Consider the following 14,737-nt stretch of genomic DNA (forward strand, 5'->3'; position numbering starts at 1 on the left):
CACAGGGCACAAGGGCATTTCCAGGTCAAGGCAGTTGGCAGCCTGGCCAGACACGGCAGGATGAGGGAGCCCCGGCAAAGCCCTGGAGCCAGCTGGCAAACACCTCTGAGCTTCCGTGTCTGGGACCCAGCCAAGGACTCTGGGTTGGGCATCCTGCTGCGCCGCCTTCAGCGAATAGTGTAACCGTTAACCCTTTGCCCATTCTGTTTTTTACCAGAGATGTGAAGTTTCTGAAAAGGCTGAAGCCACAGCAAAAAGTATCTCCCCCCCCCAAACAGCCAATTTCACTTCCCCTCCCCTCAGTTTTTATTGTTGTCGGTTTCGGTTTTCATCAATTCTTTCCCCAAAAATCTTGTCTCGGTTTTCATCGCTTGCTTCAGTTTTCATTGGATTTCGTTGACACACACGCGCTAATTTTGCAACAACGAACAGAGACCAATGCAGTTCCATTGCTTTCCAGTGTTTGCCTCGATTTTAATCAGTTTTGGATTTTGCCGAGGTTTTCTGGACGGATTATCGACGAAACTGAGGTTCCGCTGTACTTGCTATGAGAGACTAACAGGACTAATTTTAAAAGATCACTATTTTTTGTATGACTTTAGTTTCTGTTATAGGTGCTAAACCTGCTCCTGGGATATGCTTTGAGAGAGTCAATTCTGCAGGTGATCCTTACGGAAACTGTGGCAAGGATTCCAAAAGTTCTTTTGCCAAGTGTGAAGCCCGGTATGTATTTGTGCCCATTGTGGGGGGAATGTGTGAAGATGGGGGGGGGGGGAGTTCTAACTGCTCTAAAATTATTTTAATCATTTCTCCCCCTTTAGAGATGCTAAGTGTGGAAAAATTCAGTGTCAGGGGGGAGCAAATCGACCTGTCATTGGTACCAATGCTGTCTCAATAGAAACAAACATCCCATTACAAGGAGGAGGTAAAATTTTGTGCCGCGGAACCCACGTCTACTTGGGGGATGATATGCCCGACCCTGGCCTTGTCCTGGCTGGAACAAAGTGTGAGGATGGAAAAGTAAGGTTCAGAAATGCTGTCTCGTAATCCAACCACTGTCCCTAAATGCAAATATAGCTGTAGTCTTTGTAATAAGTCGAGACTTGGATTTTCCAACTCTCATGCTCACTGTCTGTATTTTGGCAATTAACAGTTTGGTGTAGAAAATTTATTAAGTAAATCATTGTCCTGTTTTAAAGTGGAGTCTATAGATTATTGAGAATGAATTAAATCTTATTTACTCAAAAGGAATAACAATAATTTTTTATTATAAAATGCTGAAACAACAATTTAGCGTGCAGGGAAATACCGTCTGCAAAGTTTCCCATGTGGACTAATAACCTGTTGGATGAAACCATATGAAGTTAAAATGCACTTACATGCTTGATTGAGAAATGCATCAGTCTGAGAAGTATTTATGTTCCAAGATTTCCATGGTTAACCCTGATGCTTCCTTACAGTTTCAACGGATACCAAGATAGTGGTTTTATGAGTGGCAGTATTATCTGTGACCAGCTGGAACTGATGACAGGGCTGAAGTTGAGCTTGGGCTCACTAGGACTTAAATCCAGAACGTGTGTGGAATGACAGAGCTCAATTTATCTGAAGTAATAACAACTAGCAGAGCATCTCGATGCACATGAATATAGCTTTTCCTTCACAATTGAATAACCTCAGTCAGGCCATATACATCTGGCATTATGACAGTCCACTGCTTCCAGGTTGAAGAACTTAGCGACTAAACAGGCTTGATCTTCGCCATCTCTCTTTTTTAAAGTTTAATCACAAGATATTGACTTGATTTATTAGAAGGGAGGGAACACAGCTTGTTTTTGAAAATTAATTCCAGTATCCTAGACTTTCCCGGTGTTCATGGAATTTCCTGATAGGATTGCACTGCGTACCTTGGCCTCACAACAACATAATGATATTTAGTGCTGTTTGACTTATATTTCTATCTGCTTGTTTGTCAGCTATGAGTTCTGGCATACTTCAAAACTAGGGAAGCTGCCTAGGGAAAAAAATGCAGCTTCTGCAAGACGAAGGAAAAAACTTTCATATTCAGGGGAATAACAGCATATTGCATAATGTATCAGTGTTCAGATTTTGCTCGTGTTTCTTTAACCAGGAAAAAAAATAATTATGAAAAGACATGAGAAAGCGCCCCAGGGAGTTCCAGCTTTAAAGACAGGGGACTTCTATGCTGTTGGCAGATTGCAGATCAAAAAGAGCATTTGGATACATTTTGTCAAAACCTCTGAACTTATTATTGCTTTTGAGGTTTCTTGAGTTTCCACATTGGTTAGATGTACTAGCAGCAAACTTTAAACATATCCTGTAAGGATTAAGTATGATTTACATTATTCCACTACAAGCGCCATCAAAACAAATGGGTGGGGCTCCATTCTTCTATTTCTGATAACCCCAACGAAGAAAATATCCCACATAAGCTATGAAAATGGTTAATTATAATAAACCAATATAATAAATCTATTATAACGTGGCAAGAGTCCAGTGATTTTGATAACACTAGCTGGTGCACATCATTCTAAATGCATTGACTTCAATTGATTTAGAGAGGTATAAGCCTTAGGAGTTGGCTGTCAGTTAATATCTTGCTCCCGTTAGAGTGTGGAATGGACCAGTGATAGAACTTGCTTTTGGGTGGTCTGTTTTTAAATTCCATTTTAGATCAGGGTAAGACTTCACCAACCTCAAGTTCCCTTTCTATACAATGGAAATGACAGTGGATTACATGAAAGAGCTGATGTGATAAAATGCTGTTATGTGCATTCAGTGTCTGGGCAAATTATACAAGTGAACGTTTGCCAGTTATTCTGATCAATTCACTTATATTTATAACTCAGTCATCCTGCAAGATTCTTCATTACAACTACAGCCTCAAATATTAACGTATGAAGCAGCCTTATGCTGAGTCAAATTATTGGTCAATCTCATCCAGTACTGGCTGAATTTAGATACTTCGATAGACTGCAGATAAAAAGTGCTTTGTTGACACTGGGCATGAACCCATCTTGTTTTGCTGTTCTGACATGCTATCCTCACTCCTTCCACCTCTAGCCTCCTGTAGCCAGACCAAATGGGGGAAGTACTCCTTTAGAAATATGACATGTCCCTTCTCTGAATTCCCAGCATTCATATTTGGTCATTGACCGTAAATAAAGTCGCCTTCTCCTCCCAGCATTCTTTTTAAAAAGTCTATAGCTTTTTTCATTGCAGAGATATAAAGGGAAACATGTAAGTAGTGTTTTTCTGGATTGTCCAGGAAAGAATGGGGAAAGGGAAACTGCGGGATGGCTGAAGTTAACTCAATTAACCTCTTGCTGACTACATACATTAACATCTCCTCTCTCCCACAATCTTTTCTCACTGGACCTTTTGGTCTGGTTTGTTTCATTTCTTTTTAATATCTGCAGTGACAAATAAAAACATTGCTTTTAAACTAATAAACTTCAATTTTAAAAAACACTGCGCAGAATACTGGAAATAGATTAATGCTACTTTCTCTCTTTGCAGTGGGAAATTTGCCTCAGGAGCAAGTGGCCCATTGGAAGGGGGGCGGTTTCACCCAGTTGGCAACTGTAATAATTAATTTCAAGCCATCTTTCTCTATGAAAGACCATTTGAGCATTTGAAGAATGTTTTGGCTCATTAATAACCAATAATATCAAACTCCTTTCCTCACTATTCTCAAAATATGAGATTAGGGCTAATAACGGAAGATGCAGATTTAAATTCCACAATTGCCACTATGAAAATAATTATTTTATTGCAGAAGTGCCTAGGGCCAAAGAGGAATAATATCTAGGCAGAGGCATAGTACCAAAGGAGGAGGGTGCGCAACACATGCGCCGGTGCAAAGGCATGGCGTGGGCATTCTGGGGTGGGCGTGGCAGAGGCGCAGGGTGCTCATGTGACCTGGGTGCAGTTTCCCCTCGCTCTGCCCCTGTATCCAGGCAGCTTTAAGTCCCACCACCTATTAGTTCAGAAAAAGAAAATCTCTAGATATATTTAAGCTCATAATAACCCATGTCCTGATTGCTAAAATACATGGGCACGATGTTTTCCCCTTCATTACACATCTTTCTATCTGGCACTAGGGATAATTTCTAGGTTAGTGATTGGCAGGCAGGTGTTGCTGGGGAACTTCCCATTTTAGAAATTAAAGCAGTGATTTATTGCTATCTCTTCTACTTCTCAACTTTTCCACCCACAATTTTGAATCTTACCCCCTCCCCACCTGCCCAGCCTTTTACCCTGCAGTATCTTGGGAGAAAAATTAAATAAACAAAAGACTAATTGTATGATCCAAAGCAAATCACTTCACTTGGACAGCAGATGGTATGCCTCATTATAGATATATGGCTTCTTCTAAAACTTCTGTGCCTGCTTGGTTGTAGTTGTTACTGCGCATGTAAATTGAAGATAGGAGATAATTGTCTGGTATTTCTGGCTTAACTATGGTTTATACTTTAGCACATAATAAATTTCTTTTTTTAAAAAAATAGACTATTAAATAGGACATCTCCTCAAAGCCACGTGGTTGCACACAGGTTAGGCAGAGGAAGTCTAATGGTTTCTGTAAGAACTGCTATTAATAGGGCTATTCAGTATTCACCAGATATCAACCCATGACATCATCAGCTCCCACCCAACGAGTGTCAGGATTTGGGATGGTGGGGACCAGGCAACCTTCCCTCTGTCCAGTACACTTATGATCCCTCACCATAAATTTTATTGTATGGTTCTGCCTTTAGGACATGGAACTTTAATGAAGCTCCATTTCACTATAATGTCCAAACTGTTTGGATGGTTTGGTGTGATATCTGAAGACAGCCACTGTAGACTTTTTACAGCCCTGTTGATATCTGTTGAACTAGGGATATTCAGATTGTTGAAAGCATGTGCTCTAACATTAAGCTACATCAATGGTTATAACCCGAGTAGAAGCTAAACCCCTCTAATCACTTCAATATACTGGCTCCTTATTTTATACAGACCCTTTTAAATGTTTATATTTGTTTTGTATTCCATTCATAAGATCTCCATAAAACATTTGAAGAGGAATCCATAGTTTAATGGTTGAGTTATGTGTGTGAGTTGTGTATTAAAAGCCCCAAAATCAGTGTATGTGGACCGTAACAGAAAGGGACTCAGATCACAAATATTTCCGTAAGATACTACAGAGAGTATCAATCATAGGAGGCAACACTAGGCTAGGTAGTTGAAAAGTGTAAATAAATATAAGGCAGCTCCTGACAATTATTGAAATTTGCGCTGTGGGAGAGCCTGAAGAAGGGTATGGAACATTTTCTAGTAGATTTTCGCTAAGTATCTGTGGTTGGTATTTTCAGATCTGATAAGCGAAGGGAGAGCATATCTGCTGGAGCGTCCTCGTGGGTGCGGTGGGGAAACCTTGTCCCACCGTTCCTGACACTCCTAACAGATATATACTCCATTCCTCGCTTTCCCAACATCAGATCCTTCTGAAGATGCCAGCCACAGATGCAGGCTTAAACGCCAGGAGAGAATGTTGCCAGAACATCGGGCCATACAGTTTCTCCGGAAACCACACAGCACCCAAGTGATTCCGGCCGTGAAAGCCTTCGACAATACAATTATTGAAATGTTTTCCATTTTGTATTTGAAGGGCTGATGGATAAATCCAAAAGCACATGTAGCTGGTATGCATAACGAAGTTAGTCCTAGCAGAATTAAACTCTTCCAAGTCCATTGAAGTCAAAGGGTTCAGTAGGGCAGAAGTCTGCTTAGGCTTGTAGTGTAAGCCATTTTAGGCTACAAGTGAAGTCTGATTTGAGCAGAATTCTGTGCACTGTAAAATTATCTATTTGTGAACTGACCTCTAATTAGAGCAGATTCTCTCTGTACAGTATGATAATGCTAAAACTGACTCTCTTTTCCTTTCCATTTTTCTCTTCCCCCTTAGGGAACATCTGTCTTGATTAAGCATCTCTGTTGTCTTCTGCTTCACTTTCCCCCTCCCGCTATTTGTTATTTTGGCTGACTTTTAGCTCTGCTGAACTAACCCTCACATTTAAAGGAGAGAAGATGTTCTATGCTAGACTACTGATTCTTGACCTAGCATCTAATTCTCATTCCAGCATCTTTTCTCAACTTGGATGACTTATCAACCACCCTGTAAATGGGTCATTTCAGTTTGCATTGCATATTGCTTTTGTTGCAGTGCCAGTCTTGCTTTCAGCTACAGTGGAGTGTTGACGTTAACTCTCTGTAATGACTGCATAAAGAAACGAATGCATTTGATTACATGCCACTCCCTATTTGTTGATTTCCGGATAAATAAAAGGTAAATGTGTTCTTTTCACACAGATGCTAATTTGCCCTTTGCAATAGGATGATGCTTTTACCTAAAATGCAATGTTGTGTATGTGTGATCACAAACGAATTTAATTTAAAAAGTCACTGTCAAGGAGGAAAAGAAAAACCTGAATGTAATTGAAATTTAACCTTTGGCACTATTCAGTAGTTTCTAGTTACCCCAGGCCACATCCCAAATTCAATAATTGTTAGCATTTTTGTCTGCTTGTTTTTTTACACAGTAAAGTCTTCCTCACTATGTCATATTAGAGAGACACCATGGTGTAATGGTTAGATTGTTGGACATGCATCACTAGGGATCAGCTGCTTACACAGCCACAAATCTTATTCAGCAACCTGGAGTCAGTTACACTTTTTCAGCCTAACCTACTGCAGAGGATTGTTGTAAAGTTAAATTAGGGATTAAGAGGCAACCTGAGCTCTTTGGAGGATCAAAAGCAATAGAAATATTAATCAAAAATAATTGTTTGGTATGGATGACTGGAAAGTAGAACTGCTGTCTTGGATGCATAGAAGTGTTTGTGCAGTTCTTTGAGTCCAGGGCTGAGTCCTTTACTGATGGTTCATTTGTGAGAAGAATAACAGTTTGCTATACACAGAGATAGGGAGAACTGAATTTACTATAGTGGAAACATACTGTTTTGTGCCAGCAAGAAGTGTCTTAATATTTTAATGCATTTAATTAATTTTCCTGCAGAGAGTGGATGAATCCACTGGCAATCCTCACTATTCCTTAAAAGATTAAGTAAAATTAAATTATTAAAAAGCATACAGTTTGAACGTCTGCTCTTTTTTTTTCAAAAGCTAGAAGTTTTTTTTCAGCAACTGTGAGGGCCCAGCCTGAGTTCTTTGTATTACTCAGGGTGGCTTTTTTCTTCATAGGGGGCAAACTTCTTCCACTCCACCTACTTGGATGATAGGGTTGCCACCTATGAGTTGGGAAATTCCTGGAGATTCGAAGGGGAAGTCTGGGGAGGACAGGGTTTGTAGAAGGGATGGACATCTCTGGAGTATAATGATATAAAGTCCACCTTTCAAAGCAGCCATTTTTTGCCCGGGAAACTGATTTCTGTAGTCTCCAACTCAGTGGCAATTCTGGGAGGTCTTCAGACCCACCTGGAGATTGACAGGAGGCACTCCACCCCAATACAAGCCCTATGCATGAGTGACCATTGACAGCAAGATCCTAGCTTAAACATTGCAACATTTGTGTGTTGGAGTGCAAGAGGTTGTGCCCACTTTTCTGTTACATGATGAGAGCACAATATAACTTACATACTCTTCACTTGCCTGAGCAGTGAGAAGTTCCAGGGGAAACACTACAGTGGTTTTTTTCCCTTTAGATGGCAGAGCTCTAGAGATTTACGATGACTGTAATATTTGGAGGCAGAGAGCCATGCTTTCAGCAGGCAGTCGATCTCCAGAGAGTAGCCCCTCTTGTCCAAAACTACTCCCAAATTCCACTTAGGGTTAATCTCCTTCCCTGTCGGTACAACGGTGCAAACTGCTGTTTCTCACACATACATTCCTGCAGAGTACTAACCTGTAAGTGAATTGCTCATTCAGTAATCATCTGCAATCATTAATGGATCATTAAGGTACTTTTATCCAATCCTGATTCCAAACAGGCACTTACAAAATCATAGTAATAGACTCATTCACAATAATGACAGAGCTAAACTCACAACATCACCCTGGGTGAACACTTAAAAAATGAAATCTATTTTTCTACCAACCATCCTAGCTATCCCGTTAAAGCCATTTGAGTGAAGTCAAATGCATTCAGTACAAAAATGTATCTTTCTGTCTTCATTATTAAGTTCTCAAAATAACTGGCTCTGCACGTTTGCAGCTAGAAATAGCTGAAGATGATTCATACTGGCTACCATTCATACTAACAGTGCCCAATAGAAGTTTTCAGTTGCTTTTAAGATTTATTTTTTTATAAAATATTAAACATTATTGTAAAAACCAATAAATACATGTCACTTTAAAAAAAGAACAAGCACCAGCTCACTTAAAGCACAGCTTGAAGTATAATGTCACCCCAACATTCAGTTTCATAAATTGTATATCAAATAACAAAGGCTCATTCTAAAATGCATGAATACCACCCTTCAAACCGCTTTCTATGCTCTTTTGAAATGAAAGTGAATGGCAAAATCCACTTGCAAACAGTTGTGAAAGTGGTTTGAAAACGCATTATTTTGCGTGTGCAGAATGAGCCAAACAGAAGTTAGAAAACATTAGGGAAATTCTCCTTAATAGATGTAGTATGGTTGGAAATACTAGGTCCTAAGGGTTACTTAAAAGTGGGGGTATGCTATCACTTACTTTATCAAAACCTCGAGGTACAATGGAGAAGGAAATAAAGGAAGTGACTAAAACAAATAAGTGTATGAAGCTGGGAGACTTCGACTACTCTCACATTGTTTGTTTGTTTATTAATTAACTATGTTGTTTATTTACATTCATCTTTCTAATACAAGATCTGTATCTCAGAACAAGTAGAAAAACATCTTTACAATAATATCCAGCTCTCTGAATGATAGCAGAAGTCTCAAACTAATAATCTCCAAGGCTGCATTGATTCCTTTAGCTTGATATTATACCAATATTTTTATAAGTAGGAGCCATCTTTGTGTGAATAATTTCTGTGCAAATAATTTCTTTTCTTCTCTCTGCCTAAATGTTGTAATCTCATCCATCAATATAATAAGCCAATACCTCCTGAACTCAGACTTGATGGAAGGGCTATTTTTTTAAAAGTTTGGCTACCAACATCTTTGCTGCCAAGATCAAATTCCTTTTAAAAAATACCCATTTTTTTTTCTCCAACCATAGGTCCATCTGGCCAATAAAACAAGCATGGGAGTACATGCCACCTCCTGTCTTATCAAGTCACTCAAAATTGTACAAATATTTTGCCAAAAAGCAGAAAGTGCTGGGCAGCTCCACTGTAAATGTATAAGGCATAGGTGTCAAACTCGCGGCCCTCCAGATGTTATGGACTACAGTTCCCATCATCCCCTGCCAGCATGATGCTGGCAGGGGATGATGGGAACTGTAGTCCATAACATCTGGAGGGCCGCGAGTTTGACACCTATGGTGTAAGGGATCCTTTCATGGTGGTGCATCAACAGCATTGATCTATTATATTATTTTAACATATGTTTTACCCATTTTCTCTAATGTTTAGCGAGATACTCAAAATATACTTACAGATTTTTCTCCCCATTTTTCAATTGGCATCTCTTTCCTCAAGTCTGCTTCCCATTTAGATCTATAAACTGGATCTCTATACTCCAATTAGAATAATATAGAATTTTGCTAAGAGTTCTTTAGATGGCTCTGAGTATATCATAACTTTCTAAAAGACATTCAGAGGTCTGAGAATATCCTCCATTTGAGCTAACCTGGTGAATAAATCCTGAATTTGCAAAAATTGCAATCTTACCAACTGGTTTTCACCTAATCTGCTTTGGATTTATTCCCAAGTACAACATTTCCCTTCTTTGCATATGTCCATAAATCTATCATATCCTGTTTATTACCATTTGGAGAAATCTTCTGCCACTCTGGCCTGGAAAAAATATTTATTGTAATAAAAATGGCATTAACAATAACTCCTCCAACTGTAACGGTCTCCTAAACATATCCCAGGATGCAAATAGAGACAGACTTAGTAGGTTGAACTTAGCACTGACATTGTCTTGTCATCTGATCAAAGCCATGCTGTGAGCAGTAATGTTAATCCTAGTTATTCTAACGTCTATGAGTGGCTGTATGCTATAATGTACCTTATCAAATCCTTGAGGGTGATCTTGAGATAAAGAAGGAAAGGAGGTGACTAAAACAAATAATATAATACTGGGAAAGTTCAGCTATCCTCACATTGACTGGGTAAACATATGCTCAAGTCATGCTGTAGAAATAAGATTCTTAGACATCATAAACACATGTGCACTTGGAACAGTTGGTCACAGAGCCAGCAAGAGGCATAGTGATCTTGGACTTGATTCTGAGCAGGACTCAGAGATGTCGAGGTTGGTGCACCAGTTGGGAACGATTGCTATTAAATTCAGCATTCATACCAATGGAAAGTGACCCCTAAAGTCCCAAACTATAACAAAAGATTGCAAAGAAAGAACTCACAAAAATTAGGAAAAGAATAAAAAGGAAGCTGAAATATCCTATAGGATGCTAAATAGCTATTTGAAACCACACTAACCCAGTTAGAATGCATTCTGCAAGTTAGAAAAAGCACAGCCAAGTTTAATAGAATGCCTGCATGGTTAACAACACAGGTTAAGGAAGCCATAAAGAGTAAAGAGGCTTCTTTTTTAAAGTGGAAGGTCTGTCCCAATGAATTGAACAGAATACAGAATTCGGCTGAGGAAATGTAAGTCAATAATTAGGCATGCAAAAAGAGAATTTGAGGATCAAATTGTTAAGAGCATTGAGACAAAAAACATTTCTGTAAATATATCGGAACAGAAAACTGGCTAGATAAGCAATTGGATGACCAAGCAATAAAACAATAAAGGAATTGATAAAAGAAGATAGGGAAGATAGACAGAGAAGCTCAATGATTTTTTGCTTCTGTGTTCACTGTGGAAAGTGGGGGGCATGTACTCAAGCCATCGCCACTATTTTCAAGTAGGGAATCTGAAGAACTGAGTCACTGAGGTGTCGAGAGATTAAGTTCTATTCCCACCAAGGAAATTAGAAGCCAGTGTCTTGATGGAATGTACCCAAGAGCTCTCGGGGAATTCACATGTGAGATTGTTGATCTACTAACTCATATATATGTAACTTATCACTAAATTCCACTGCTGTATCAGAAAATTGGAGAGTACCAAATGACATGATTTTTAAAAATCCATCTTGTCCAGGCAACAAAGGGGGGGGGGGGTTGTGCAACCAAGTCAATGGAACATGAATTATTTGCACAAGAAACGGCTAGCAGTCAAAAAGGCTGAATACATTTACAGTTGTACTCAACAAACATTATTTACACAATATACAAAAGTGGCTGGCAACTGAAGCTTAGTTCCACTTTTCAAAGATCAGTTCATCTCACAAACGTTTCATAATCAAGTGAGTTTCTGATCACTGCGTAGCAGAAAAAAGATTGTCAGAGAGAAGTGCTGTCCAAGCTGAGAAATAACTTCAATTGTAAAAATAGTTGAAAGTGAGGATAACTGAAGAACTTTGAAAATACCACAACCCTCTGAAGACATGTTTGAAGCCAGTAATATACCGGAAACTACCCAGCTTGTGAGTTTTTGATATCACATAAGAGATTCTTATATATTTCAAAAAGCTGATTGAGTTTGAAACTCAATTGATCATGAAACATTTGTGACCTGAACTGATCTTTGAAAAGCGGAACTAAGCTTCAGTTGCTAGCCAATTTTGTGTATTGTGTAAATACTATTTGTTGAGTAAAAGTGTGAATGTATTCAGTCTTTCTGACTGCTAGCTGTTTCTTATGCAAACAAGTCATGTTCCAAGGATTTTTAAAAAGACATCCAGAGGGGAACCAGGAAATTACTGGCCAAATACTGTTCCAGCCAAATTAATAGAAAGCATAATCAAATATAAAATTATTAGACACGTGGAGAAACAAAGCCTGCTGAGGGGAAATCAGCGTAGATTCTGCAAAGGGAAGGCCTGCTTCACCAACCTTTTGGAGTTCTTTGAAAAAGTGAACAAGAACTTAAACAATGGTATCAGGGCCACCAACAGTATTATAGACCTCTGGGCAAAACAGTGCACTGGGGACCCGACTATACAACCACTCAGAGGAAAAAATGTAAATGGTTGATCAAATTAAACATATATTTATTGATACTTCCAAGAAAATTAGTGTTTAAACATGAAAAAACATGCTATACAGCAAAGATTAATCAACATAAATGTTTGAACATGTGCCTTGAAAAACACAAAAATGTCAACATTTTCCAATAACAAATATTTATAGTTTAGTATAGTGTTTATTTATTGATTGATAGCAAGTCACAACATACACAGATTAGGGGCCTCCTAGCAACTTCCCAGCATGCCCATCTGTTAAAATGGCCCTGAGTGGTAACTTCATGGTAACGCTGAGGCTGATGTTGACAGGGCCTTGGCTGCTGTTAGACCTACTACCTGTCCTCTGGATCCATGCCCTTCCTGGCTGATTAAAGCTTGCCATGAGGAGCTACGACCCCACCTGTTGAACATCATTAATCACTCCCTTGAGCAAGGAGTGTTTCCTGGTGGGTTGAAGGAGGCAGTGGTCCACCCACTCTTGAAAAGACCATCGTTCGATCCTAGTGATCTGGCCAATTACCTCCCCGTCTCGAATCTTTCGTTTCTGGGGAAGGTAATTGAGAGAGTGGTGTTGGAGCAGCTTCAGGGCTTTCTGGAGGACACATCGGCGCTTGATCCCTTCCAGTCTGGTTTCCGTGCTGGGCATGGGACGGAGACCGTCCTCGTCGCTGTAACAGGTACACTCCACATACAGCTTGACCATGGCGGATCGATGCTGCTGGTATTATTAGATCTTACCACAGCGTTTGATGTGGTTGACCACGATCTTTTGACCCACTGCCTGGCTGTCGCCGGGGTGTGGGGCACTGTCCTTCAGTGGATTGCCTCGTTTCTCCGGGGATGGAGTCAGCGAGTGTGGTGTGGGGACCAGGCCTCCCAGCAGTGCCCACTTTCTTGTGGGGTGCCTCAGGGAGTGCTGCTGTCCCCACTATTATTTAACATCTATATGCGACCCCTTGCTCAGCTGGTGTGGAGTTTGGGGCTGATTTGTCATCAATATGCTGATGACATTCAGCTCATTCTGTTGATGGAGTGGGGGGCGGCCACTGCCCCTGCAGCTCTACAGCACTGTTTGGAGGCAGTTGCTGGTTGGTTGAAGCAGAGCAGGTTAAAACTTAATCCAACGAAGACGGAGGTCCTCTGGCTAGGTCACGAAGGTGGGATTAGGGATTTCCAGCCGCCGGTGTTGGAAGGGGTCTCTTTGGCATTGACCCCTTCGGCTCGCAACCTGGGTGTCCACCTGGATTCATCTCTTTCAATGGAGACCCAGGTGGCCCATGTCACTCAGGTTGCCTTCTTCCATCTTCACCAGGTCCAGCGGCTGGCCCCCTATCTTTCCCAGGCTGACCTGGCCACTGTGATCCATGCAATGGTCACCTCCAGGTTGGACTATTGTAACTCGCTCTACGTGGGCCTTCTCTTGCAGCTGATCCAGAAATTGAAGCTGGTCCAGAATGCTGTGGCCTGTCTTCTCATGGGTGGTTCAGTTAGAGACCATATTACCCCCGTGCTGTGCCACTTGCACTGGCTCCCAGTGGAGTTCCGGATTGTCTTCAAGGTGTTGGTATTGACCTTTAAGGCCCTTTACGGCCTGGGGCCCTCATACCTACGGGACCGCCTTACCCCATATGTCCCGAGTCGACCTCTCCGTTCGGCAGAGGTGAATTTACTGGTGGTCCCTTGTCCCTCCATGATGCAGCTGGCCTCTACCAGGGCCAGGGCTTTTACGGCCCTGGCCCCTGCCTGGTGGAATGCTCTTCCTCCATTTGTTAGGGCCCTGCGGGACCTCGGGGAGTTCCACAGGGCCCGTAAAACTGAGCTGTTCCACCGGGCCTTTGGTGAGGCTGGCCACTGAGTCCGCCCTTCTTTGTTGCTCCTTACAGCTTTGTCATCTGCTGATTGAATATCGGCCTGTCCCCTCCTGCGGGGTTAATGCCGGACAACATCTACTTATTTTAATTGTGGAAGATCACTGCTCCTAATGTTTTAATGTTTAATTTATTTATTGTTTTAATTGAAACTATTTGCTGTATTTAAATGTTGATTGTTTTGTAAACCGCCCTGAGCCCTTCAGGGTTAGGGCGGTCTATTAAATTTTAATAATAATAATAATAATAATAATAATAATAATAATAATAATAATAATAATAATAATAATAATAATAATAATAATACCACCTTGGTAGCAGGGCAGGAGCGAGGGGGAACTGCACCTGGGGCATGCATGCACCCCGCACCCCAGCCCCACCACACCCCTGCACCAGCACATGCCAGGTGCATCGCCCCCCATTATATACTTGGACTTTCAAAAGGCTTTTGACAGCGTACCTCACCAAAACCTCCTGATTCCTGGGGTAAGAAGATGGGTTCTCTTATTGGTTAAAAGTTGGTTAAATGACAGAAAGCAACAGTAGAAATAAATGGACCATACTCACAATGGAGAATGATAAGCAATAAGATCCCTCACGGTTAGATATTAGGACCAGTTCTACTTTATTTGTTCATAAATAAACTGGAACTTAGGGTGAGTAGTATG

At 40.7% G+C, this 14,737-nt stretch overlaps 1 protein-coding gene and 1 long non-coding RNA gene across 3 annotated transcripts in view; one reads left to right on the plus strand and one right to left on the minus strand.

Moving 5' to 3' along the window:
• The window catches only part of ADAM12 (ADAM metallopeptidase domain 12), a 327,649-nt gene that overhangs the window by 272,619 nt on the left and 40,293 nt on the right, over positions 1–14,737 (plus strand). For both annotated transcript variants that reach the window (XM_048505732.1, XM_048505733.1), the window contains exons 15-16: positions 615–723; positions 822–1,020. In XM_048505732.1, the coding sequence (XP_048361689.1) occupies positions 615–723; positions 822–1,020 (308 nt within the window). The remainder of the gene's footprint in view (positions 1–614; positions 724–821; positions 1,021–14,737) is intronic.
• LOC125437775 lies at positions 3,488–8,611 on the minus strand. Its single transcript, XR_007245265.1, has 3 exons — positions 8,496–8,611; positions 8,008–8,012; positions 3,488–3,501 (listed from the first exon to the last, which is right to left on the minus strand). It is a non-coding gene; the product is annotated as an uncharacterized LOC125437775 (long non-coding RNA).

The sequence above is a fragment of the Sphaerodactylus townsendi genome, linkage group LG08 (genome assembly GCF_021028975.2).
Source record: "Sphaerodactylus townsendi isolate TG3544 linkage group LG08, MPM_Stown_v2.3, whole genome shotgun sequence".
Classification (NCBI taxonomy): Eukaryota; Metazoa; Chordata; class Lepidosauria; order Squamata; family Sphaerodactylidae; genus Sphaerodactylus; species Sphaerodactylus townsendi.